This window comes from Hippopotamus amphibius, chromosome 1 (assembly GCF_030028045.1).
Source record: "Hippopotamus amphibius kiboko isolate mHipAmp2 chromosome 1, mHipAmp2.hap2, whole genome shotgun sequence".
Classification (NCBI taxonomy): domain Eukaryota; kingdom Metazoa; phylum Chordata; class Mammalia; order Artiodactyla; family Hippopotamidae; genus Hippopotamus; species Hippopotamus amphibius.
This window is the reverse complement of record NC_080186.1, coordinates 214,303,624-214,327,615: the sequence shown is the minus strand read 5'-3', so window position 1 is coordinate 214,327,615 and position 23,992 is coordinate 214,303,624. Positions and strand designations below refer to the sequence as shown.

The 23,992-nt window shown below is 40.6% G+C and overlaps 1 protein-coding gene across 2 annotated transcripts in view; it reads right to left on the bottom strand.

Moving 5' to 3' along the window:
- DMGDH (dimethylglycine dehydrogenase) overlaps positions 1-23,992 on the bottom strand; it is a 56,786-nt gene that overhangs the window by 15,787 nt on the left and 17,007 nt on the right. For both annotated transcript variants that reach the window (XM_057740418.1, XM_057740428.1), the window contains 9 exons: positions 23,320-23,568; positions 21,330-21,528; positions 14,814-14,983; positions 14,190-14,343; positions 12,223-12,388; positions 11,628-11,758; positions 9,798-10,015; positions 7,956-8,113; positions 4,935-4,994 (listed from right to left, as the gene is read on the bottom strand). In XM_057740418.1, coding sequence (XP_057596401.1) covers positions 4,935-4,994; positions 7,956-8,113; positions 9,798-10,015; positions 11,628-11,758; positions 12,223-12,388; positions 14,190-14,343; positions 14,814-14,983; positions 21,330-21,528; positions 23,320-23,568 — 1,505 coding nt within the window. The remainder of the gene's footprint in view (positions 1-4,934; positions 4,995-7,955; positions 8,114-9,797; positions 10,016-11,627; positions 11,759-12,222; positions 12,389-14,189; positions 14,344-14,813; positions 14,984-21,329; positions 21,529-23,319; positions 23,569-23,992) is intronic.

Below are 23,992 nucleotides of genomic sequence, written 5' to 3'. Positions count from 1 at the left end.
GGGGATTACCTGGGGAATTAGAAAAAAATACTGCTGCCTGAGTCTCTACCCCAGCACTTTTTTTTAAATTGATCTGGGATGCAGCCGGGGCCTTGGGCAAGTTATAAAGGAATCATATTTCAGATGATCTGATGTGCAGCCGAGACTGAAAATTGTCTACCTCCTCAAATCCTATTACAATTTACCTAAAAGTTCCCCAGAGCTGGGTACTTTCACCACCATAACATATTAGAAATTCCTTTCTAACTTGTTGTCTGTGAGCAATGATTTATTTCCACTTTGATGTTTTACTAATGCTAATATGTATTGAATACTTGGATGTAGTAGGCCTGGTGGTGAGGGCTTTGCCTCTTCACCATCTTTTTGTTTCGCTTTGCTTACTGAATGGCTATGCTTTAAATCATCTTTCCTCAAAGAGAGAAATTGTAATTTCTAGAATCAATATTGTCTTCCAAGTTGTGGTTAATATATATGACATTTTATTCTGTTTCTGCTGGTTAGAAACTCAAGACAGGAAAATAGAGGGAAAGAGAGAAAGGACAGGGGGGTCTCAGAGAAAAAAATTCTGATCTTAACACATTACTTCTCTGTAGCTCTTGACTGGGGTTCTCTGGATACGGATAGATTCAGTAATTCCAAGAGGAAAATTCCAAGAATACTTATGATTGCAACCTAAAGCAGCTGATTTTCCTTTTGCTTTTAATTAATGCATTTCTTTCATTTCCAAACTTAAAAAAAAAAAGCCACAAACTTTTTTCCCCAAAAGTAACTTCCTCTGGAACAAATTATAATACTATTAAGCACAATGACATGACTGGTTTCAGGTAAAGAGGTTTTAGCTGAGAAGACTTAAAAAGGAAATATTCAGTTATTTTTACCTGTTTCATAGTTGTGGTTAACGCTTCCTGTCAGAGCCTAACCTAACCCTTCACAAGACGGTACTGACACGTGCTACGACACAACCCTCCTCGTGCAGAACAGTATTTTCAGAATTAACATTAAGAATGCATCTTACAGCCTTAGTTCCTAAAGTTCCATTTGTTTCAAGTTTCATGAGATCTGAGAGCCATCAGGAGCCATATCTTTAACTTTTAGACCTGTGGCCTAGCGAGGCGTTTAATAAATGGTATTTAGCAAATGCTGACTAGATAAATGAGTGTGCACACGGGTGCATTGCTTCCCATAAGCCGACACCATAGGAAGGCTGAGGCTCAGACAATTCGAAGAGTTAAGGAAGGCAAATGCCATCTTTACAATCTAAGATTTCTTCAATACTCCGTTTTTCTTTTCCCTACTTTTGTACCAGTTCTGATAAGAACACAATTCCCACTAATGAGGTCGGATGGTCCATCTCCTCACCCACCCATCTGCCTTCTTCAAATGGCCAAAGCAGCTACTCTGATCCCACCACAAAACACAAAATTACTTATAACAAAAACATGACTGTGGGAGGTAGTCATTGATAAAATGTAGCCATGCAAATTCTATGATACATGTTGCCAGAAAATTCCTGTGCAGTTTTTCAAGGCTGATAAGCCCAGTATGGGAAAGGACCTGGCTGGGAAAAGTGGTGGGTGAGAAAGCACTGCAGTGAGGTCAGAGTTCAGCCTGGGCCAACACACAGGACAGCATCTAGTCACTTCTCTGCTTCAGTTTCCTCATCCTCAAATGAAGAGGTGGTACTGAGTCACCTCCAGGGGTCCTCCTAGCTTGGGCACAGCCTGCATCTCTGTATTTCTCTTCATAGCATGGCTTATACAATTGTGGAGACACATAAGGGCCAAGCAGGGAAGTCTACATTTTTACTTTGAAGAGTAAGAAATGAATTGTTTTTTTAAATTAATTAATTTATTTATTGTTTTGGCTGCATTGTGTCTTCATTGCTGCGCACAGGCTTTTCTCTAGTTGAGGTGAGAGGGGGGCTACTCTTTGTTGCAGTGCATGGGCTTCTCACTGCAGTGGCTTCTCTCGTTGCAGAGCACAGGCTCTAGGCATGCAGGCTTCAGTAGCTGCGGTGCAGTGGCTCAGTAGTTGTGGCTCCTGGGCTCTAGAGTGCAGGCTTAGTAGTTGTGGTGCACGGGCTTAGTTGCTCCAAAGCGTGTGGGATCTTTCCGGACCAGGACTCAAACCCATGTCCCCTGCATTGGCAGGCAGATTCTTAACCACTGCACCAGCAGGGAAGTCTGAATTGATTTTAAACTATTGTAAAATGCCAGGATTTAGGGTTTGGCTTTGTTTTGATTGGTATTAAATATAAATATCCTCCTGTATTTGCTGTTTCAGTTTTCATATAACATCAACTTTCTAAAGTAATATGGACTTGCATTATATTATTCTTTAAAATGTTGTATGAATCCAGGTTGGGTAACATTTTTGTTCAGAGGCACAGGACTCAAATTATCAAGTGACACAGTTCAGTTTGTAATATAAATAAATTTTCCAGGAACCTGTTTTAAAGACTGCTACGACACCAAGGTAAAATTGTTGTGAAACCACCAAATAGGCTCGAAATAAAGTTGATCTGGACTTCCCTGATGGTCCAGCGGTAAAGAATCCATCCTGCAATGCAGGGGACGCAGATTCAATCCCTAGTCAGGGAACTAAGATCCCACATGCCGCAAAGCAACTAAGCCCAGAAGCCTCAACTAGAGAGCCCCCGTGCCTCAAAACTACAGAGCCCACACGCTCTGGAACCCACACATCACAACTAGATAGAAGCCTTGCACACTGTAACAGAAGATCCCGCATGCCGCAATTAAGACCTGACACAACCAAAAATAAAAATAAATTAAAATAAAAACATGTTGATCTAGCCTATTCACCTGTCCTGGAAATTAGCAAGCATCGCTATGGTTAGGTCGATGCCCCCTAACGACCTGAGTCATGGTAATTGAAAAAGACTGACTTGACTAGGTCCAGGTCCTTGTGCTACATGGACCTTCACCCAATAAAAGCATTAGAAATTAACTTTATGACACCAGAATGAGAACCAACAATTCAGAAATCACAAAAACATACCATAAATCATTATGTATTAAATTACTTAGTTTTGAGCTGAGCTTTGGTTATGAAATAATTTAAAGGAACTAATAAAGACACAATCCACACCACACTAAAAATCCATTTTCAACATGAAGAGATTCTCTGTGCCTTATTCCCAAATAATAATACCCAAACACTGAAGAAAAAAGTTGGTTATGTATTTCCCTATTGGTGACCAACAACAGAACTTTAGTGCTTTCAGGAGTCGGGCCATTTTTACCCTTATTTTACAAAGCTCAACCAAGACGTCTGTTATCAGGAGGAGCAATCTGCTGCTAGGGTCTGCCCAAACTCCAAGCACCCGCTTTCTCTGGCCTGGAGGCAGATGGTACGTCATAAAAATAAAAGTCATGGGGAAAATGTACGGAAAGATATTCCCTTTAAAACCCTTTAGGAGGTTCTTTTTTTCCCAAAATCTAATGCTATAAACATATATGTTTATGTTAATATCTTAGCTTGGAATTTGGGAACTGATTCAGGGGCATTAAAAAAGTTTCCTTAGCCTGATTCATATTCATGTGTTCACATATTTCCACAGAATGGGGAAACAGCCTTTAGCTGATTAACACCTAAGGCAGGACAGGACAGGAATTTTGGAATTCTAACAAATATCCTGAACAAAAGCAGCTGCTGTCCTTATCCTTCAATATTATCATCAACTGTACCATTAAGTTCTCTTACAGTAACTAAGACACCGCTTAATAGGTGTCTGAATCAGCTCAGGCTGCTGTAACAAAACAGCACAGATAGAGGGGCTGAAACAACAGGAATTTACTTCTCACAGTTCTGGAGGCTGGTGACTCCAAGACCAAGGTGCCGGCCAATGTGGTTCCCCTGTAAGTCTCCTCTTCCTGGCTGGCAGACAGCTGCCTTCTCACTGTGTCCTCACATGGTAGACAGAGAGCAAGCTCTGATCTCTCCTTCTCATAAGAACATGGATCCCAACATGGGGCCCCATCTTCATGATCTCATCTGAACTAATTATCTCCCAAAGGCCCCACCTCCAAGTAACATCATATGGGGTTAGGGCTTCAGCATACGAATTTTGGAGGGACACAAACATTCAGTCCATAACAATGGGATAACCTCATTCATATTTGTAGGATTTATATAGATGAGCTAGGATGTAATAAATTGGCCTCCATAATATGCTTTTCCACAATGATTATGTAGGATGTTGCTTCTCAGACTTTAGGTGCATCAGAATCCCCCGAAACTTGTTAGAACACAGAGCTCTTGGCCTGACCCCCAGGGATTCTGATTTAGTAGGTCTGTGGGGGAACCTGAGGATCTGCATTTCTAACAAGCTCCCAGGTGATGCTGATGCTGCCTGTTTGAGCACCACAGATGCAGGAGTTCCCTTTGGAATGTTAATATCAGTTATGATTCTTTGCGCCTGTATTGGCTTCTCAATAATACCTATTTTATGCTGAACACATTTGAAATGTTTGAGTTCGCTTATATGCAGATGTTGCAGTTACAAAGATGCTCAATAAGCAGATGGATACATCAGCTGGGGTGAGGTTGCTCACTGTTGTGAGCACCCAGGGAGAGTCAATTAATGCAGGATGTCTCATTAGCTAATTGTGACTTTAGAACTCGCCAAGATTTACAAGACTGCTGAAATGTTATCCTAACTGATTTTTATCTTAGAATTTAGATTTAGTCTTTAAAGTTGCTGGATTCTGCTATCTTACACCTACAGGCACATTACAATGGTTTGATATCAAATTTTGACAAAGCTTAACATGAAGAACTTGAGCGATGCTTACTATTTAAGTTCAACTCATTTGTCCTATAATCACACTTGGTTAAAATTTAAAGCATGGCTTTGTCATGAAACAGCATAATTTTAAGATTTACTTCAAGTACACTTTGAAATGTAAACATACCTTATTTAGCTTTACAAAACATTCCAGTCCAGCTTCCAAAGGATTTGTATCACAGTTCATCTAAAAGGGAAAAACGCATTTTAAATCTTAGATGAGGAGTGCAACTCGTTTTAGTAATATCACTTTCATATACATTTTTTAGGGAAGAGAATGCTTTTTCATTTTGAATATAGATTCTGGAAAAGGAAAATTGTGGACTGGTCTCTAAAGCAATTTTTTTAAATCTAAAATTCAAATGTAGCCTTTCAGCAAATATCGTTATTTCAATAGCAAATTAGAAGCTAAAATTCACAGTTTGTTTCCAAGGCTCTTTTAGTATAATAAACATCTGAGAGATACCACCATGATGTTCTTCCCAGAAACAAGATTTTCAGAAGCTTTCATCTAATACCTAAATAGGTTTTGAAAAGTTATTAAGTAATTTACTTATCTTACAATCATCCAGAAATTGGGATAAGTAGAGGAAAAAGCAGATGGTAGGAAAATGGCTTCTACAGAGTTCAGGAGAGGGAAAAGGAAAAAACAGAGGTTGATGCTCAATCTTTTCAAATTGGTTGAGTTATTACAATATATTTCAAGGGGAGCTAAAGCCTTTATTTGGGACTAGGCCTGATTTTTGTTTGGTGGTTTATTTTGTTGTCATTGGCATCTTTTGCTCCAAGAGAACTGGTCTAAACCCCATATAAAGTAGCCAAACTTAAAAAAAAAAAAAAGAAAGACAACACAGCCCTCGTATGAACTAAATGAGTAATATAAATTTGTTTTACATAATATAAAATTTTGCCTCATATTTCCTAATCAATTTGAGCAACTCTAAAATTATTTTTTACCTGCTCAAATTTTCAGAATTCCAGGAAAAAAATTAAAACAAAGCCCAGATGCTTGATTGCTGTATTAACACTAGAGGGCATGCTGGCACTGCTGGGAAATCGGAGGGACTGGGGATGGAGAAAAGCTTTTCAGACGAGGGCTCCCAGGGAAAGGGCAGGAGAAAACGAAAGGCAGGTGGGTGGAGAAATGCCTGACTCTCAAGGGCTGCTTCTGCTGCTTCATTCCTTGAGGAGTGTGGAGACAGAGCTGTCCTCTACTTCTCTCCCTGCAGAAGCCTCCTCTAAAAACACCTCCACGTCTGCCTTATAGGCTGAGAATCCCTGTAACAGAGCACCTCTTCTGCAAAACAGTAACTTGCTCTAGGACCCTGGTTCTTTCAGTGGCTCCAGGAGGCTGCCCTCTCCACCTCAAAGCCCTCTTGCTTCTGCCCCCAGTCTAACTGTCCAAGGGACCCTACCTGCACTTTCAAACCCATTTTGCCCTCAAATTTATTCTGTAATATCCTAGGCACTTTGTAGACTATCTAATCTCAACAATAACTCTGGAGGATAGACTGTCTCTCTCTTATAGAGAAGCAGACTCTGGAGGGTTAAGGCCATGTAGTAAGTATGTGAAGGATATATTCAAACCCAAGAGACCCCACCCTGAAGTACATCCTTTACCACTGTCCCTTATCTCACCTCCCAGGACTAAAAACTCCACGTCTTCCAAGGAAATAACCAGAGAATCTGAAAAAATTAAGGGATCTAAAAATAGCCTGCCATATTGGAGATAAAATAAGAGAACAGAGTTTGAACCACAGTTTAGCCTCTTCTGTGTAATCTGGACCAAGTTGTTTATTATTTCTTAGTGTGATTGAGTGTAGAACAGGGATTGTGTGTAGAACTCCCAACCTCTTGCCCAAGAATCACCAATAACACCTTCTTCAGGGAGAGTTGAGAAGGTAACTGAGATCATGCCTAAGAAAATGGTGTGTAACTACACAAATAAAAACCCTGAGTTCCCGTTATTAACCGTGGGGGTGGGCTGGACCAGCACATCCCAGACCACCAACCCTGCCCCTCAGAAAGACACTTTTTGTTGTTACTTCCCCAAAAGGTGTTGCAATACAAATAGAAGTGATTGTTCTTCTTCCTCTTGAGAGCAAGGAAAACAGAGAGAACATTGAACAGGCTAGAGGAGAAAGATAACGCAGCCTGAAAGAGGTAAACAATCGTGGTTCTTCTTTAGCTGTTACTACTAACGAACACTTGTAGCTAGATTTGTCCTTCACAAAGCTGATTACTCTCTGACTCTATACGAATGATACTTTGCATCTGGCATTTCTTCCCACCCCTACACTCCTTTGTAGCACTCTTCATTTCAGAAAGAAGGTCATGGGCTGATAATTTCAGGGACGCTGGACCTGGTTGCTGTGCTGCCTGATGCCAGCTTTGGCCATGAATTTGCAGAAGAAAAGAATGCAAGATCCTCACCACCTGGACTCATCATTTACCTGGACTTTGAGCCCCACATATAAAATCTTGCCTGACTCCCGAGGAGTGGGGGGCACAGTTCTTGAGGCACTAGCCTGCTGCGTCTTCCCTTTGCCTGGCAAAGAAAAATAAAGCCATCTCTCTCTTCCTCCAAAATCTATCTCCGTATTTCTATTAGGCCTTTGTGTACAGAGTAGCTGTGATTACGGTAACAAAAGTGCGTGATAAGAAAGAAATGGGGATGGGCAACATGACAGAGGAGAAGGAAGAACTGAAAGATGGTCCTCAAATCCCGTGGGGTAGGCAGGCTCCCTTAGGGCAGCCACACAGTCAGAGGCAGATGTACAGGGCTCTCTGCCAAGCAGGAGGAATTAAGGCAGAAAAAACAGTATGTTATAATTCCACTGAACTTGCAACTGGTAAATTGAGGAGAAAAATCTCTTCCCTAATTAAATAAAGTTTTCCAGACTTCCCTGGCGGTGCAGGGTTAGGGCTCCTCTGAGCTTCCACTGCAGGGGGCATAGCTTTGATCCTTGCTCCGGGTAACTAAGATCTCACATGCCATGTGGCATGGACAAAACAAAAGAAAAAATTTCTTTTCTTCTAATACATACTTTCTTTTATAGCCAGAGCCAATGTTAACACAGTTAAAATTAACCTTTATATAAAAATCAGATACAAGTAAAATGGTAATGAAGATGCTAGCATTTCAAACCTCTGACCCCCAGGCTCTGAAAGCTTTCTCCAGTCTTAAGGCATTCATGGCATAGGTTCCAAAATTGTCAATTCCCTCCTCCTGGCCTGCATTCATGATAGCATCATAAAGTGCCGCAGAATCTTCTCGTCTGTGGTACAGCTCCCAGCCCAGCTCTCCTGAAATACACCCACAAGCGCCCGCGAGAGTAAGAATAATGATCACTAGCTCTAACGTACATTCGCTAAAACATATCAGCAAATGGAGAGATTCCACTTATGCAAGATAGGCATTGGTGAGTTTTAAAAGACCAGTTCCCAAAAAGGTTGCAACCAAACCCCACCGCAAAGGAGCCTGCCATATCACAGACGCTTTCGTGCCCAATCCTGTCCCCCACATGGAGGGTAGCATCTAGGACATCTCATGACACAGAAAGACTGTGATGCAGGAATTACTCTTGCTCCTTGACCTCAGCTTCATAATGTTAAGTGAGGAATTAGCATGGCAGAGTTTATCAAGATGAGGGGGTCAAGGTTTAGACACCTGAAGCTCCCAACTCCTTGGCTACAAATCTCATGGCTTAAAAATAGAGGCAACTGATACAGTTATTCAAATGGTCTTCACTGTGGGATAGCCACAGTCTCTATGGCCCCCCACGCCCCCCTTCTTCCCCACTTGGTCATTTCATTCACCATTAGAGCTGTGTGTAAAAAAACAAAGAAAATGAAACCCGACCCAAACAGTCTGCTTATGTTTTATTCTGGTTACCATTTTGCCAAGGTTGGGCAGAGGAAGCATGGGGAAAAGGGACAGCAGAAGCCCAGGGGAGAACTGTGGCCTTTATAGTGTTTTCCCCTCGTTCCCCATGGCGAAGGCTGACAGTGAGGTGCTTCTCCAGGACAAACACCAGAGCATGAGCAACACGTAACTGAGTGATCGCCTGGGCATCCAGTACTACTTCTGTGGAGGGACAGGGAATCTAGGGGAAGTTAGAAGGGAGCCCAGGGCACCAATGGGGAACTGAAGAGCATTCATTCATCCCTGTTTCCAGCACCTACTATGTGCAACATTAGCTGCATAGGAAGACTTCCCTAATGCACTGAGAGTCAGAAAGAAAGATGCACAGCAGTAAAGCTTTCGGAGAGGTGCCTGGGGCTTCCCTGGTGGCGCAGTGGTTAAGAATCTGCCTGCCAATGCAGGGGACATGGGTTCAATCCCTGGTCCAGGAAGATCCCACATGCCGTGGTACAACAGAGCCCCTGCGCCACAACTACTGAGCCTGAGCTCCAGAGCCCACGAGCCACAACTACTGAAGCCCACGTGAGCCTGTGTTCCGCAACACGAGAAGCCACGGCAATGAGAAGCCCGTGCACAGCAACGAAGACCCAACGCAGCCAATAAATAAATAAATAAATAAATAAATAAATTTTTTTTTTTTTTTTAAAAGTGGTGCCTGACACATTCAGGATGTTCTCTGTGGCAGACTCTATCATTGGGAGACCATTCTGAATATTCCCAGATAGAATCAGCTGGCCTGAACATTCTGTGAACCCTTCCAACTATTCCAACAACCATCCTCTTCCCACTTTCTTACCTACCTTTCCAAATGGTAGGCAGCCAGCTATGGGCCTGAAACGACAACTGGAAATATGTGGAACGACTCTCTCAGACTAGGAGTGAGCAAACAGAATTGTCAGAAGAGTTGGGCAGGAGAAAGCTTCCTCCAGAGTTACACTGACCAAAGTGAGTGTGTGTGTGTGTGTGTGTGTGTGTGTGTGTGTGTGTGTGTGTGCACATTTCTGGTAGCTTCTTTTAAGGTTTAGAGACTTACTCTAGGTCTCTAGGTTGTTTTCCAATTCTTACCAGTATAAGATATCCTGATTGCAATGACAGGAATGTTTGAAATGTTTAAAGACTTGGTTTGAAGAAACTTGAAAACATCATCACTAAGATCTTCAGAGGTCAGTTTCTGAAGGACCTTTCTTGCATGTGGCCCTGCGATGCCAAGGACTCCAAGCTCATCTGTTATGTTTTTAATGTCAACATCATATCCACCTTTGACTGCCTCTTCTTCAATCCATCTGCATTTGAGATTCATAAACATTGTGTTAAATTTTGCTTGAATAATGCATGTTGGTAACAGACTATTTCTTTGAAGATGTGCTCTGTATCTAGAATTACCAGAAGGTCCCTAGAGTGTCATTTTATATAATCACCTAATTTTTAAAGTTGAGGAAACTGAGTCCCAGAGATGCTAAATGATTCTCTTTAAACCACCCACTTATAAATGTGTGGGTAATTTTTCACAGTAGAGAAGGATCCTTCCATTTAAACGAGCTCTGCCACACAATTCTTTTAAGTAGTGACAGCCCTATTGCATTTAAACTAATGATCCAATCTTGGAAAATTAATTTAAACCCAAATTTCCTCTAATACCTGTACACAGGAGGCACACTTGTGCTGCTAAAGGTTAATAATGTGCCTGTCACCAGACACATACTTGCTTTGACAACCACAAGGAAAAGATTAAAACTATAAAGACTAGTTTCAATTTCTGAGTCTTGATGAGTTATTGGAACCCAGTTATAGGGTTTGTTTATAATTTATTGAGCAGTTCCTGGAGCTACACAAGTCTATCATGAAATGATCATCTGCACTGACACAAAGCTCAGTTACTAAGATGGCTCCCAGGACGTCTCAAGCAGCGCAGTGGTTGGGAATCCACCTGCCAATGCAGGGGACACAGGTTCGATCCCTGGTCCAGGAAGATCCCACATGCTGCAGAGCAACTAAGCCCATGTGCCACAACTACTGAGCCCACATGCCACAACTATTGAAGCCTGCACACACGCCTAGAGCCTGTGCTCTGCAACAAGAGAAGCCACTGCACTGAGAAGCCCACGCACCACAACGTGCTGCAACTAGAGAAAGCCCACGGGTAGCAACGAACACAATGCAGCCAAAACTAAACAAATAAATAATTAATTAATTTAAAAAAAAGATGGCTCCCAATGCATCTTGGATTGGAGGATATAATTTGCATCATTTTACAATTAGGGTGAGAATCTGTCCGAGTAAGATGTTTATTAAACAACAACATCCCAAATAGTTTTGAAATACCACAGGCTATAGATTTCAGAGTAGACTAAATAGTAGACTAAAGATTCATGTGAAGGAGTGACTGGGCAGGTCAATGAGTTAGATGCAGCTGTGGGCCAGAGAGCACAAAGTATGACAAAGGAAGAAGAAAACCCAGAGAGGCAGCTCCCTGAAGTGGACCAAATGTGGGCATCAGAATCAGCAAGGCTGGCGTGAGCAGGTTCCTTTAACCTAAGCTTCAGTTTCCTCACCTGAAAATGGGAATAATATATATCCTGCAGGTATATCTATTAAGAGACTTTCTTGAGATAGTGTGTAAAAATGGTGCTGACATACGGGTGATGCCTAACAAATGGGAGTTAATATCATAAAAACCAGGAAACCCCATGGATGGATAACCTTTGGGAGGAGGATGCTTATAGGGGTCCTTATTTCAAATAATTTCCTATAAAAGACATTAAGTTTATTTTAAAAAAATAAGGTTTTAATAATTAAAGTTTTACTTCTAATTACTGGGTAAAAAACAAAAAACTCAGTGCAAGGTTGGGTCAATATGTAATCTATGTAAAATTGTCTTACTAGGTGGACACTTACCTAAGATCATGAAGTTCTGATCCAGAACCAGTTATTAACAGAAACTCCCCAGGAGATTGGTGAGAAACGGTCAACTCAGCATATATTCGACCTTTTGGTGTTAACATGTGACTTATATTTGTAAAACCCACCTACACAAAAGAATTTTAAATTACCTCAGGATGAAATAAAAACCGTACACATCCTTTCAACACCACACGGAAATAAAAATGTGGGCGTCAACACCAAAAAGCATCTGAATCGTATCATTTACATGAACTGTGTGAACCGTCTGTAAACCTAAACCCATTAATTTTGAAGTTTTCAGTTTAAATGATCATTATAATTGCTTTTCATAAAAATTACACTTCAGCCAATTTGGGGGGTTCCCATTGACACAACCAAACAGAGCCATAGGTCCTTAGATGATAATTTGTTTAACAAAAACTTAAATTTGAAAATTAGCTAGAATACCCTTGGTTAGCTGAAGAGTTCTGGTGTTCACACAGAAATCATTAGGTGAGTTGAAATAACATATTGGATGTTTGAAAACGAGGGGATAGAGAATTGAGCAGGTCAGAATCCTGGGCCCTTGTACCCCCATAAGGTTATTTACCTTGGGAATGATATTTGCAAAGAGATGGTCCAACAATCTAATGGAGTCTTGGCCTTTAATGTTAAACTTGCCAAATGGTGACAGGTCAATCACCCCTACTCTTTGCATAACCTGTTTATACTCAGAGCCCACAGGCTCAAACCAGTTTGTGCGGCGAAAACTTGGCCTGAAACACAATGTTTGTCATAAAAGAAGAGTTATTCATTTTCAAAAATTACAAAATAAGGATATTTTCAAACGCCCCAATTGTCTAAAAAATTTCATTTGGGGAAAAAAAAATGCTACCTGTTCTCTCAATCATACATATATATTGGAATCTGATTTTTTAAGGTTCTCATCTATCCCTTGACCCATTTCACAGTAAATGAAGTATTAATTAACTAGAAAATACGATAGGCCGTGAGGCTCTCAGATCTGGAAAACAGCTTAGAAGTCAACCAGTCCTGTAGTTTTCAACCTTGGTTATATGTTAGAATCACCTGGGAGAGCATTTTAAAAAATACTAATTTGGGGGACATAATTAAGCCAGAATATATGAGGGGTGAGCTATCTTGTTTGGTGTTTCTCAAACATTTATGCAAATACATCACTTGCATTTGTTAAGATGCAGATTCTGATGCAGCAGGTCTGGGGAGGGGCCCTAGGTTCTGCACTCGGACAGGCTCCCTGGTGGTGCTCATGCTGGTCCACCTGGAGTAAGCAAGGATCTGGTCCACCATCTTCATTTTTCAGAGAAAAGGCACAAAATGATTTCCATTAGTTCCCATTTGCATTAGTTAATGACAGAGCTTGGCCTGGAACAAAGGTCTCCTGACTGATTATGCAGGGTCCTTTCTACTTTAAGGAATGGACTATTAATGTGGTATTTTAACTTCAGAGCAGGATGCTGTCTGCAAAATGAGTTTTCAGTGGTTTAATTACTAAAATAGTAGAAGAAACAGGCCAGGTCCAAATAGCACAAGGTGAAGAACAACAATCTGAAGGCAACACAGCAAGTCTTCCCACCCAGCAGGTCCCAAAGTCAGCTACTTAAAAATCTTGATCTTCTGGCATTATCTGAGTCATTTAGGAAAAAGCAAACCAGTATTTTGACACCAGTTAATCTCCACTGGCTGACTACAGAGTCCAAATTCATTAATCAATAACTGGCCCTGTACTATACTTTGGACCATTTAGATCTGATCTTAAAAGTAAACATCAAAACCTGTTTAAATAAGCAAAATGACAGGTCAAAAAAAAGGGAACTTAATTTGAAAAGGAAACTTTGTTTTCTCTTGGTTTGTGGATTCCCATGAGAAAAAATGTATAATTACTTTCATCTCAAGTACAACAGTGGTATACAATCCAAGTACAACAGTGGTATACAATCCAACAATGGTATACAATCCAAGTACAACAATGGTAGCAACTTTAGAGGAATTCAGAGAATTGTTTTAATGACATGCTTTATGTTTTAGCTTAACCTAAAATGCTAAGTAAATGACCCTTCCCCCCATATGTCAATAGTACACATAATTTGCATGATTCAATGCACACACCCTAGAAAGCAGCTGCTTTGAGCTATTCCTTGACAAATAGAAAATTCATATTTCCATACTCTGTGATTTGACCAGGTATCCTAAACCTGGACAAACCTTTAGGAGCCAACTGAAGCCACGTGGGGATTTGGAGGGGATGAGGAAGGTTCGTTTGAGCAACTGGAAAATGCCAAGCAGAGGCTTCACCTGGGCTGGCTGTAGGTCTCACGAGGCCACATGGGTCCTAGATGTGGGCCAGTGTCACATGGGATAAACTAAGGCCTCCACTGCAAAGAAAGTGATTTTTGTGGAAAAAGCCTCAATGCTCTTTGAAATGGGATGGAGTGATGGGGTGGGAGGTGGACATGGTGCTTCTCTGGGGTCCTGCCATTCCACCCCCAAACTTCATTCTGCAGTGAGAACGACAGGCAGGTTAAGTCACTCACTTACCTGTACCCAGTGTCCCGGCCCGGTTTGTAGAACCAGTGTGGCTGTTCCCAGCCTGCATGGAACCCCATGGAACACTTAGACTCCAGGGTTTTATAAAGTCCACTGACTCTCTGAGTTGGCCTCCCTGCAAACCGTTCTTCTTTAGGGTAACCAACTGAAAAAGGAAAATTGGTACTCTAAATAGCATAGAACCAAAACTATAAAATATTTTGAAGGGATTCAGAAAATGGAAAACACAGCACTTAAAATCTGGAAGCATATATATATATATATATGTATATATATATATATACACACACACACACACACATATATTATACATATGTATATATAATATATACTATATATGTATTAAATTTATGTTTTTAAAAAACCCAAAGCTGTCATTTACCTTGATCATCAAAGGGTAAAGTAAAAATAGATTTAAAAGTTAAAATCACTGATGCATTCCTCACATTAAAGATACATATTCACATGGATTCCTTTTTGTGTCTTAGAAGCACATGCTTTTTAGACTCCCTAACCATTCCCCCACAATGCATAGAATAAAAAGCATCTAAAGTCAGAGATGCTGCAAGTCAATTCTGAACATACTTTATAGACAATAGTAAATTTGCACTTTACCAATATTGTTGAATCCATATGACTCCCTGGCTTTGGCTTCCGTGTACTGAGTTGTTGTCCATTTGCCATAGCGATTGGGATCCAATTCTATCAGATCAAAAGGAGGTTCTCCATGCAGGATCCAGTCACTGAGATATTTCCCTACCCCACCAGCATGGATTATGCCATATCTAATATAAAAATATATACCCTGTTACTAACACATATAGTTTTCCAACAATGAAACATGTCCAAATATTTAACAAAGCCTCAAAGTTGGAGTATTCTGTGCTATTCAGAACACACAATCAACATTATCTTAATGCTATCATTTTTTTCCTCAAAAAAAAAAATGTTTAGGCATCCAAATTAAATGTTCCTGACTTGATAGCTAGTTTGTTTCCACAGTTTCAAGAGCTGCTTATCTGCAAAGTAGTCTACGACGCTTAGCTAGTAAGGATGCCCACTTTAGGAAAATGGAGGAGAGGAAGCACACAGGCAGATGTGGTTGGTACCTTATCAGCCCTCTTGAGCTATGATTATCCTCACTAATAGGAGCCTTGCAGGAGAACTATGTACACTGTAGAGTGGCACATCCATCTCTTCTCAGACTTAGTTCAGTTCAGGTCCCCTTAGCAATGACCTGTGTACAAGGATCTTGGGCCATTATCGTAGAAACATTCAGACAAAGAGGTGTTCACCCAAGGACTTGGGGGGGGGGGGAAGAAACAATGGCTTCTGTATTTTGCAACCAGTGGGTCACTTGGTGGGAGGGTTGGCTTGTTTTCTATTTCTACATGAAGATGCTTTAAACCAAGAATATGACGGTGGCAAATAATTTGATATCAGATGGAGGGATCACAGTTTAACATCACCCATGTGCAGTTCTACGCATTCACTCTTGTGGGTAAAGGAAAGGAAAGTCCTGAGGAAGGACTCCTCAAGACTTGATGTGGGTTCATCTGTGCTTTAAGTCAAGAGAAGATTCTGAGGAGTTGGAATGAACAGGGAGTCATGGGGAGAGGACCAGAAAAAGGAGCTACATGAGCAGACCTCAAAATGCAAGAAATTCCAATGCCCCAGATGACAGCTACTTAACCAGCATCACAGCTTCTAAGAGCATGGGAGGACCTCGGCAAAGACTGGAAATGGTAACTAACTTTTTCTACAACAACACACCAGTTTTTCTATTTTATAAGAGTGAATGCTTATGTTTGTTATAAGGATATTTCTCAAGTGGAATAAAAAGATGGCAATTTAAACTTCTCTGGCTAGTTTTAAAAAGAGATATGGCTCATCCAAATCAGCCACAAGCAAACTCATTGTTTTAAGAAAGCAAAAAAAATTAAATAAATAAATAAATAAATATATGCTTAAAATAATTGTGAACTACACGCTTAAAATGTTTATTCACTTAAACAGTCCCATTGTATGATATACAACAGTTGCCATTTTTGAGATCTAGAAATACTGTTTATAAGACTTGAAACTATATAAACTTCCTCTGACATTCACTGAGTACTTATCATTTACCAGGCATTGTTTCCTTCTAACAGGTACCAGACGATTTATTCTTTAGCAACTCTATTTTACCAATGAGAAAACCAACCTGCACACAGGGGTTAAATAAGGTCACACAGCAATAAAGTGCAGATTTAGAATACAAACTCAGTCATCTGACCCCAATAAATACTCCCTGTTATTGGACTTTACTTCTTCAATGGCTCTCCATCTTTTTTCAGCCAAGACACACATAACAGAATTTACATCCTTGGCAGACTCCTTGGGCATAGCCAGGGTTGTGCTTCGGTTTCCTGTGGTCTCACTTCTACATACACCATCATGTTCTTTCCCTTTCAACAATGCACACGAGTAAATAAATGGGGCAGAGTGCTGTTTTTTGAGGATAATCTTAAATCAAATCTAACTTATTTTTAAAAAGTAAATTTCTACAAACTTCAGCCCTCTACCCATTATTAAGTTATATGTAAAATCCCATATAACTGAGTATTATGAAACCTCTACTGAGAGCCCCTGTAGTGGTTGAAAGTTTAAAAGCATAGAGTAAGAGAGGCCTGGGTATGATTTTTGTTCTACCACTACCAGCTGTGTGACCTTGGGCAAGCTGTACAACCACCCTGAGCTGTAGTCTCCTCATGTGCACACTTTATGATGCTGGTGGGGAATTAATTGACATGGCGTTTAAAAGCACATAGTAGGCAAGCAATACATGATGGTGGTTGGGTCCTTGTATAGCCAACAACAGAGTATGCCTCTGCCCAATGGATAAGATTTTCATAAGGAAGTAATGTGTGAAGTGGAAGCAAAAGAGAACTTGATGAGGAGTGAGGCTCTTCTTCTATGTCTAGCATTTATCTGCAGAACCCGCTTCTCCTACGTGGCCCAGCTGCTATGCTTTTTGAGCATTTGTATCTGCTTTTTTAGGATGACTGTTAAATTGTCAGGTGTTACACTTTATAGCACTCTCCTCTCTTTAAATTTGCTGTTTGTAATCTGTTCTAAGCCAGGATAACTAGATTCAATTCAATCCAACTCATTAAACATCTGGGGAGCATTGTGCTAGTCACCTGGAAGCAGAAGAACTTGTTAGGTTTGGTACAAAAGTAAAACAGCTTTGACTGAGGGTATTCTGTAAGGTAAATGAGCACTGGCATATATGTAGACAGTTTGCAAATACCTATTCTCTGGACTGGCTGGACTAGAATAACAGAACGCTGAAATTCTGATCCTCGGGACCCTCTCCAGACTATTGAATCAGAATCTACTGGGGGGTGTCTGGGAACCTGTTTGCTTGTTGATTTTTTAATTCAACACACCTTTCACAGATTCTAGTGAAAAATAAGAATTTCATAGATAAGATGCAAAAGAGGATGACACACATGTAAGTGACTAACCACAAAGTTGAGATTCTGCTTTTAAACAAGCCCTGGTACTCAGCCAGATATGGAAGCACTGGCCTTCAGAACCATGGGATGGATCACTGATATAAACTGGGAGGGGTAGTCAACGTAAGCATCCCATCATGTTACATAAGACATATCTTAGCAATCCCAACTTTTAAATAACAAGAAGGCCTTTTGGGGTGAGACCAAATTGGTCAGAGAGGGTGAGGCACTTTGCCTGCCCCCACCTGTTAGCTTCCCCATTCACCTCGTGATGTCTACAACCTGGGAAAATTACCCAGAGGAAGCAGAGCAGCAGTCTGACATCAGCCCCGCACAAGTAGATACAGTTTCCAGGTGATAAGTAACTAGTGTTCTAAAGAAAGCAACTTCCTAGTTTCCTTAGTAATAGGTGTTCTATTAAAATATAAATATCATGAGGCCAGGGATACTGTCTGCTTGTTCACAGACAAAGAGAAATGATCTGCCCATATGTGTGGACTAAATCAATAATTCGGTGATTAAATTAATTGCAGAATCAAAAAGAATAAAATATTTAGGAATGAATTTCGCAAAGAAGAGCAAAACTTACATTCTGATAACTACAAATCATTATTGAAAGAAATTTTAAAAGTCCTAAACAAATGGAAAGACATCCTTTGTTCATGAATCGGAAGACTCAATATTGTTAAGATGACAATACTCCCCAAGTTGACCTATAGATTCAGTGCAATCCCTACCAAAATCTTGGGTGGTTTCTCTGAAAAAATTGACAAGCTGGTCTTAAATTTTACACAAAAATTTAAGAAGATCAGAATAGCCAAAACAATACTGAAAAAGAACAAAGTTGGAGGATTCACACTTCCCAGTTTCAGAACTTACTGCAAAGCTACAGTGATCAAGACAGCATGGTACTGGCATAAGGATAGACATATAGATCAATGGAATAAAATTGAGAGTCCAAGAATAAATCCATACATATATGGTGACTTGATTTTTGACAAGGATGCTGTGGTACAATAAAATAAATAAATATTTGGTTTTTGTCCCCAGTTTCTGGCACAGAGCTCCTGAAACTTTTGGAATTTATATTCTTTTGTATGGTAACAGATGGCTCCATGGAGAGGGGGCAGGGGAACTAGATAGCTTCAGAATAGGGGCTGATCACCATAAGTTCAATCACCAGTGGTCAATGATTTAATCAACTGTGGCCATGTAATGAAACTTCCACAAAAACTCCTAAACAGCAGTGTTCAAAGAGCCTTTGGGTTGGTGAACCCACTGATGCGCGAGGAAAATGGTGCACCAGAGAGGGCATGGAAGTTCTGCACCAGACCCCTCCCTCCCATACCTTGCCCTATGCATCTCTTCCATCTGGATGTTCCTGACTTTTATTCTGTAGAATAAACAGGCAAAAGTAAGGAGGGTTTTCCTGAGTTCTTTGAGTCATTCTAGTGAATTATCTACCTGAGGAGGGGGGTGCAGGAATCTCCAAATGTATAGCTGTACAGTCAGAAATACAGGTGATTCCCTGGAAGTTGAAACTGGCATCTGAACTGAGGACAAGACTGAGTCCTTAACTAGTGGAGTCGGCACTAACTCTGGGAGTTAGCAGCAGAGTTGATTGAATTGTTGGACAGCCAGTTGGTGTCAGAGAATTGGAGAATTAAATGTCAGAAGAGGTGTCAGAAAAAACACATCACAGATGCCAACACAACTCAATGAGTAAAAAATAGTCTTTCAACAATTGGTGCTGGGACAATTGGCTATCCTCAAATGAATCAAGCTGGGCACCCACCTCACAGCACATACAAAAATTAACTCAGAATTGATTAAAGACCTCAACATAAGAGTTAAAACTATAAAACTCTCAGAAGAAAATGTGGGTATAAATCTTCCTTAACTTGGATTAAACAATGGTTCCTTGTATATGATAGCAAAACTACATTCAAGAAAAGAAAAAATTCACATTCTGGACCTCATCAAAATTAAAAACTTTTGTGCTTCAATGGATACCATCAAGAAAATGAAAAACCCACAGAATGGGAAAAAAATTGCAAATCATGTATGGGATAAGGGTCTTGCATCTAGAATATATAAAGAAATCCTACAACTTTACAATAGAAAGACAAATAGGACTTCCTAGGTGGCGCAGTGGTAAAGAATCCACCTGCCAATGCAGGGGACACGGGTTCGAGCCCTGCCCTGGGAAGATTCCACATGCCACGGAGCAACTAAGCCCGTGCACCACAACTAATGAGCCTGTGCCCTAGAGCCCGTGAGCCACAACTATTGAGCCCATGTGCCACAACAATAGAAGTCCACACACCTAGGGCCCGTGCTCCACAACAAGAGAAGCCACTACAATGAGGAGCCTGCACACCTCAATGAAGAGCAGCCCCCACTCGCAGTAACTAAAGCCCGTGTGCAGCAATGAAGACCCAACACAGCCAATAAATAAATAAAATAAATAAATAAATTTATTTTAAAAAAAAAGACAAATAATCCATTTCTTAAATGGGCAAAGTATACAAATAGGTATTTCTCCAAAGAAGATATACAAGTAATGTACAAGAGAAACACTCCCACATGAACATGCCTACATGTGGACTCTATAGGTGATTTCCCAAACCCTCAGTTACATTATACCTTCTAACTTCCTATCTTCATCTGGTTTTCTCCCTCTGGATGTCCCAAAGACCTAAACTTAACACCATCAGTAATGAAACATTATTTTCCCAGTTATTTTTTCGTTTGGGCCTAGCAGCCAACCAGGAGTCAGAGTTGGTAAGGTTGCCATCATTTGCTATTTTTCTCTTTCCCTTAAGACCGAATGCAATCAATCACCAAATCTAAATAATTTTGTTTCCTATCTCTCAGTCCCCACTCCTTAATTCAGACCCCAGCCTCTCTACTGCATTGGAAGAACAGCACCCCAACCCATCTTGTGCCTCTGATAAAACTTATAGCCTTGTTCTCACCTGCAGCCCAGTGCCCAGAACTAGACTGGGTACAAAGCTGGCCAATCATCAGATATGAGTTGAATAAATGGCCAAATAAAATGGCAAAGAAAAGTAAAATATTTGAAACTGTGATATGATAGTAAAGTAGGCTTGATGTTAATATTCCCCAAATTAATGGGACAAATATCAGAGATGAAACATCAAATGGGTAATGGAACCATAAATAGTAAGCAACCCGAGGAATTATAAAGAAATAAATCATGTTGAACAAACATGAATTATGGTAAAAACTGCATCCGATATATTACACATTTGATATTTTGAATTATCTTTGTCATATTGTGTTATGAAAACACCCTTGTACAAGTGGGGCAAATGGACCTGTCTGAACATTTGTAGCATGAAAGGAGACATAAATAATGGAAATGGCAGGAAATATGCAAAGAGAAAATCCCAGGAAATCATTGCTCTTCTGTGTACAAATCTTTTTAACCTATTCAAGTCAAAGTTTCCAAACTGAAATTTTTTATTCTTTGCATTTCATTGATCATGAAAGGAAGAAAACTCTCTGCCTCTCTCCCATTTTCCATTCTTGGCCTGAGATTGTGGGATAAGACGTCTCTCAAGTATATATCTCTATAATAAATGTTGAATTACATGCAGATACTCACCCAAAGCCTATGGCGACCCAGTAGTTTCTCACCCCCTGATGGGGCCCCACCATGGGCAGAATGTCAGGAGAATAGGTGATAGGACCATTGACGATATTGATGATGTCAGCCTTCTTCAAGACTGGAACCATTTCCATGGCAGCTTCCATGTGTTCCATGATTCGGTCTAGATCAGACTCAAAGAGCTCCTTTCCAAAACCTGAAAAGAAATGCCGTTATGGTCAGGATGCCACAGCTGCCCTGAAGTGAGCTCCAAAGTGATTTATATCTCTGGATCAGCTTACATTTAAAGATGGCCCATTAGGAAGATACTTTCTTTTTTAAGTCTAAACTTGATATTTAATATCAACAGATGAGTACTGTTATTATATTACTGAGAAGAATAATGTTATTCCTTGAAACAATAAAACATGAAAGTCAACCTTTTTAATAGAAAATTTTAATTTATGCATATTAGCAGTTTCCAGGATTTGATCACAATTTTAAAAAACACACAATAATAATTTGGTTTGACAAGAGAGATCTTTCATCCTTCAATTAGCCATAAAAGTCTGCTCCATCCTCCCAAGTGAGGGTAAACGGGAGTTCACAATGTCATGTCATAACACTGGGGATAAGTAGAGAACTATTCTAGCATCTAGGATGATGGATTCTAGACATCTTTTAACCCTGGGAAGGAAAGGCATGGAGGCCTCATTCCTCAAGCCCTCTTCCACACACATCCAAGGGTTAGAATTCTGTGAAAAGAGTCACAGGCTTAGAGCAGAGTCAACTTCTTCATAAAAGGCACTGTGATTGTAGGCAGGGCCACAGATGAGCTTTTAAAAGAATGTCTCCACCAATACCGGCGATGTTCCCACAGAGTAAGTAGCCAGTCAGCACCTTCTTGTTCCTCATGTGAACTGCATGTTGGGTTATGGAGGCCTGCAGATCCCCCGGGGTTAGACCAGGGCATGTGGGCGCCCGGGGCCAGCCAACAATCTGGCTCTCCCTCCAACTGGGATTATTTAAATATTTGTTCAACTTCTATTTGGAGGACAGGCTGCCTGCACAGGGGAAGAACAGAGAGGGGGACGCCCAGGTGGCGGATCAGCCTTCCCTCTGGGATCAAGAGCTATTCCCCTCAGGCCCAAACGTGCAGAGCCCACTCAGCAAAACTGAAGCCTTCAGCTGAGCGGTCCAACTTCTGTTGAAGGTGGTTTACCATTCGTAGTGACTGTTCACAGATGTGCTTTGAAGAATAAGGCAGGGATTCATTCCCTAGTCCCAGTAGTTTATCAAAGTGTTATTCTAGAAAGCACAATTACCTCCATGTCTTTATATTCCCTATAATATTTGTGTGCCAATGACATTTTAGCTCCTTTTATAGATTAAAACCCGAGATACCTACTTAGGTAACCCAATCCTTCATTTGGCTCTGCAGAAATGTTTCATGAAAAACAAAAACAGGTCCTTCTCTCCCTTTTGAAACTTGAAAGAGAAACTATGTTACCTCTGAGTTAGCACTGAGGTCTAAGCCTTTCCCACATCCATTTGTGCAGTAGGAGAGGGCTTCAGTTCGTAGAACCAACCTGCCCTGCTCTGCTCTGCTAGAGACTTCTTCTTAACAGACTGGATGTCCTATCTCCCATACCTGTTGTGTTTCCAACTGTCAAAGCACAAGAGCAGCTATATCCAAATCTAGAAACTAGACCAAGTAAGCAGGGGAGTGAGAAAAAAAGGGGGAGGCAGGAAGTTGATGTAGGCAGGTGAAAATTACCTGGGGCCTTCCAAAGCAGTGGGGACATCTTTTTCAGCTTTTCCACAACCACTTCTCTTTCATTATTCCCTGCTAGGACTGTTCAGAGGGATATGAGAACAGAATTTACCTCAAATCCCTCACCTCCAATGCCCCAGGTATCTGATAGTCTAGTATCATGGTGTCATCTTATTCTACAATCAGCCCAGAGCTACAGGGAGGATAAAATATATGCATCTGACCTGCACCCACCTGGAGGCACTCCACTGGTGACCCACGAGTCCTGAACTTTCATTTTCTCCTGACTTTCGTATGGACCAAGCAAAAGCCCATCTCTTTCCTGTCGGAGGTAATAAGAGCCTTCCAGGTCACGGAGCACAGGGAGTTCTCGCTTTAAAGATTTCACTTCAGGGATGGTCGATGTGACAACATATTGATGCTGAACTGGAATGAGAGGATGTTCTAGTCCAATCATCTTACCTACTTCACGAGCCCAAAATCCTGAAATCAAAAAAAATCATTTAAAAATGGCACCGCATATATAAACATACCACAGCCAACAATGATATAGCAATTTAAATTAAAACAAAATATTTAGCAGACTTCAGTACTCATGGCAAAGTCTAAAGCATGTCATAACAACACAAATGAACCTATCTATGAAACAGAAACAAACTCAACAGACAAAAAGAACACATTTGTGGTTGCCAAGGGGGAGAGAGCGTGGGGGAGGGATGGATTGGGAGTTTGGGATTAGCAGATACAAACTAGCATAGGGAGAATGGATACACAGCAAGGTCCTGCTGTATAGCACAGGGAACTATAGTCAATATCCTGTGATGAACCATAATGGAAAAGAATATGAAAATATATATATACATATATATATATTCTGAATCACACTGTTGTACAGCAGAAATTAACA